The sequence below is a fragment of the Berghia stephanieae genome, chromosome 14 (assembly GCF_034508935.2).
Source record: "Berghia stephanieae isolate SIO BIC M18660-M18661 chromosome 14, UCSD_Bste_1.3, whole genome shotgun sequence".
Lineage (NCBI taxonomy): Eukaryota > Metazoa > Mollusca > Gastropoda > Nudibranchia > Aeolidiidae > Berghia > Berghia stephanieae.
This window is the reverse complement of record NC_088373.1, coordinates 25049514-25052013: the sequence shown is the minus strand read 5'-3', so window position 1 is coordinate 25052013 and position 2500 is coordinate 25049514. Positions and strand designations below refer to the sequence as shown.

Here is a 2500-nt window from a genome sequence, read left to right as displayed (position 1 = left end):
CGCTTTGAGCACATTTAGTGGATATTGCGCTATAAAAAGCTCAATTTTTTTTAAAGCTCAAAAGATCAGCAAGTGCAGTATGGATTGTTTTATTCTTTCTACATGAGCATCACCCGTGACAGATAAAGTTGGGGAGCGGTGGCTTTTGAGAAAGCGTAGGATTTTATCCCGCAATAATGTTGAAAATACAGAACAAGGAAATGCTAAGCACTAGGGACGTTTCTCTATATGTATGTTCTCTGGTTTGACTGTAGGCCTATTGCAAGTAAATTCCCTGTAGGGCTCAACAGTCGTGACGTCACTTCCCTCGTAATGACGCATAGTAACTTAGTAACTGATTCTAAACTATCAGAACAATGGTGGACGCTCTTCTGAAATACTCCTCCAACGAGCATAAATGTGTATCCAGAGGAGAAAAACATTATAAATATGATCATGTATTGACTTTTATACATTCTGATCATTTGACATGTGAAAAAGTTCTAGCCAGCATGAAGATTAAAAAGTACCGATTTTCTTTTCTTTGTTTAGAACCAGGCTGCTGGTTTTCTGGCGGACGTGACATCAGACTATTGAATTCTTCTGTCATCGATAAGACTTATAAAAGAAGCCAAGTTTTATCATCTGAATATGAAATCAGTTTTCACCAGATTTAAATGATTCTGACACATGACTGTCGTTTTGACACAGTGGGCAATAAATGTGACCATCACTGTCAACGCGGTATTACATCCATATATACTAGTTGCTGAAAACTGAATTTGTAGTCTACACCCAGAAACTTTGGGCTAATTTCGACACGTTATGAATGTATAATGGAGAATGAATGTAATTCCCTACATTGTAAAAAGTCTGAAATTTGTATTTTTTATCATTTTAATTCTAAAATCGCTATTCAGAGTCCATTGGCCACACTGTGCGACCAGAGCGGGTACTGTTCTACTGGCCAATGGCCGCACAGTGCAGCCGGTCTTGAAAGGCAAAAACAATAATGTAATCCAATCCTACGTTATACAAAAGTACGAGTACTATAAATTGAACAATTGTGTCATTTCAGTCATCAGAACATTCAATTGGTCCTAGGGTGGTATTTTAATTGAGATTTTGCGCCGAGTTCGAATGTCGTTTTCTCTCAGGTTGTCATTCTCCGGGTGCCTCAATCAGGTGTCAGCCATTTTGTGATGGAAATGTGAATATTATAGCCTCAGCGCTGAAAGAGTTAAGACCAGTTGTCATATTCATTCTTCCCCATACCAAATAAACATTAACCCCCAGTTTGAAAGTTGCGTCTATAAATTGAATTCCCAACCCTCTTGTTCATCCAGACATCATCCCATTTTGAGACGATGTGTTACAATAGTAGCTGTTGGTATGGCACTCACTTTCAGATCCGAAGGTCCTGGCTTCGAGCTCACTCGGCGCATATTTGAGCCCTTGGAAAAAAGCTATTTACTCACGTCCTCTCACTGTGCTCATGTGGAAAATGGGTACCTGTCAGCGTTGTCTCTGTGGGGGAAAAATTGTAATATCACCTAACACGGCGTCATGCCTCGTTATTCATGTCACTTGTTGCTGTTAGTCAGGGACAAACTTATAATGCGCTTTGAGCACGTTTAGTGGATATTGCGCTATATAAAAACTCAAGCTCAATTTCAAGATGGTGCCCTGTTGGATTGGTGAGTTATTAAAGAAATAAATTAGCTTTTATATATAATAGCAATATTACAATTTTTCGTACAGAGACAACGCTATTAACGGGCAGGTACTCATTTTACACCTGAGTACGGTGAGAGAATGATAGTAAAGAGCCTTCTCCAAGGACTCAACTATGCGCCGAGTGAGGCTTAAACCCAGGACCTTCCGATCGGAAAGCGAGTGCCATACCACTAGACCACATAACCGCAGTTATTTATGTGGGCATTGTGCTTTATACAAGTTTTATGTTTTTATATCATAATCCAATTCTCAGGAAACGTTTGACTCAATGTTTAAAGTCATCTCAGGACTCAAGGATTCTGTCGGTACAAACGGAATCACGATGTTCCGAACCCGCCGGGTTCATGAATTTATATCTGGTAGGTTCGATATTTTAGTATGATTTGTTTCTTATCATTATTCTCCTGAAAAAATAATGACAGCAATAATGATGATAATGTTGATATTCGTGGTGGTGGTGGTGGTGGTGATTATAGTAATAATGATATTACTAATAATAATAGCAATAATAATAATAATAATAATAATAATAATAATAATAATAATAATAATAATAATAATATAATAATAATAGTAATAATGATAATAATAATAATAAAAATAATAATAATAATAATAATAATAATAATAATAATAATAATAATAATAATAATAATAATAATAGTAATAATAATAATAATAATAATAATAATAATAATAATGATGATGATGATGATGATGATGATGATGATGATGATGATGATGATGATGATGATGATGATGATGATGATGATGATGATGATGA

General features: G+C 35.8%; 1 protein-coding gene across 1 annotated transcript in view; it reads left to right on the top strand.

The window, feature by feature from the left end:
- The window catches only part of LOC144959964 (uncharacterized), a gene marked incomplete in the record, with an annotated part of 73599 nt that overhangs the window by 31355 nt on the left and 39744 nt on the right, over window positions 1-2500 (top strand). Inside the window, 1 exon segment of the mRNA XM_078892844.1 lies at window positions 1970-2075. Within this exon segment, the coding sequence (XP_078748970.1) occupies window positions 1970-2075 (106 nt within the window).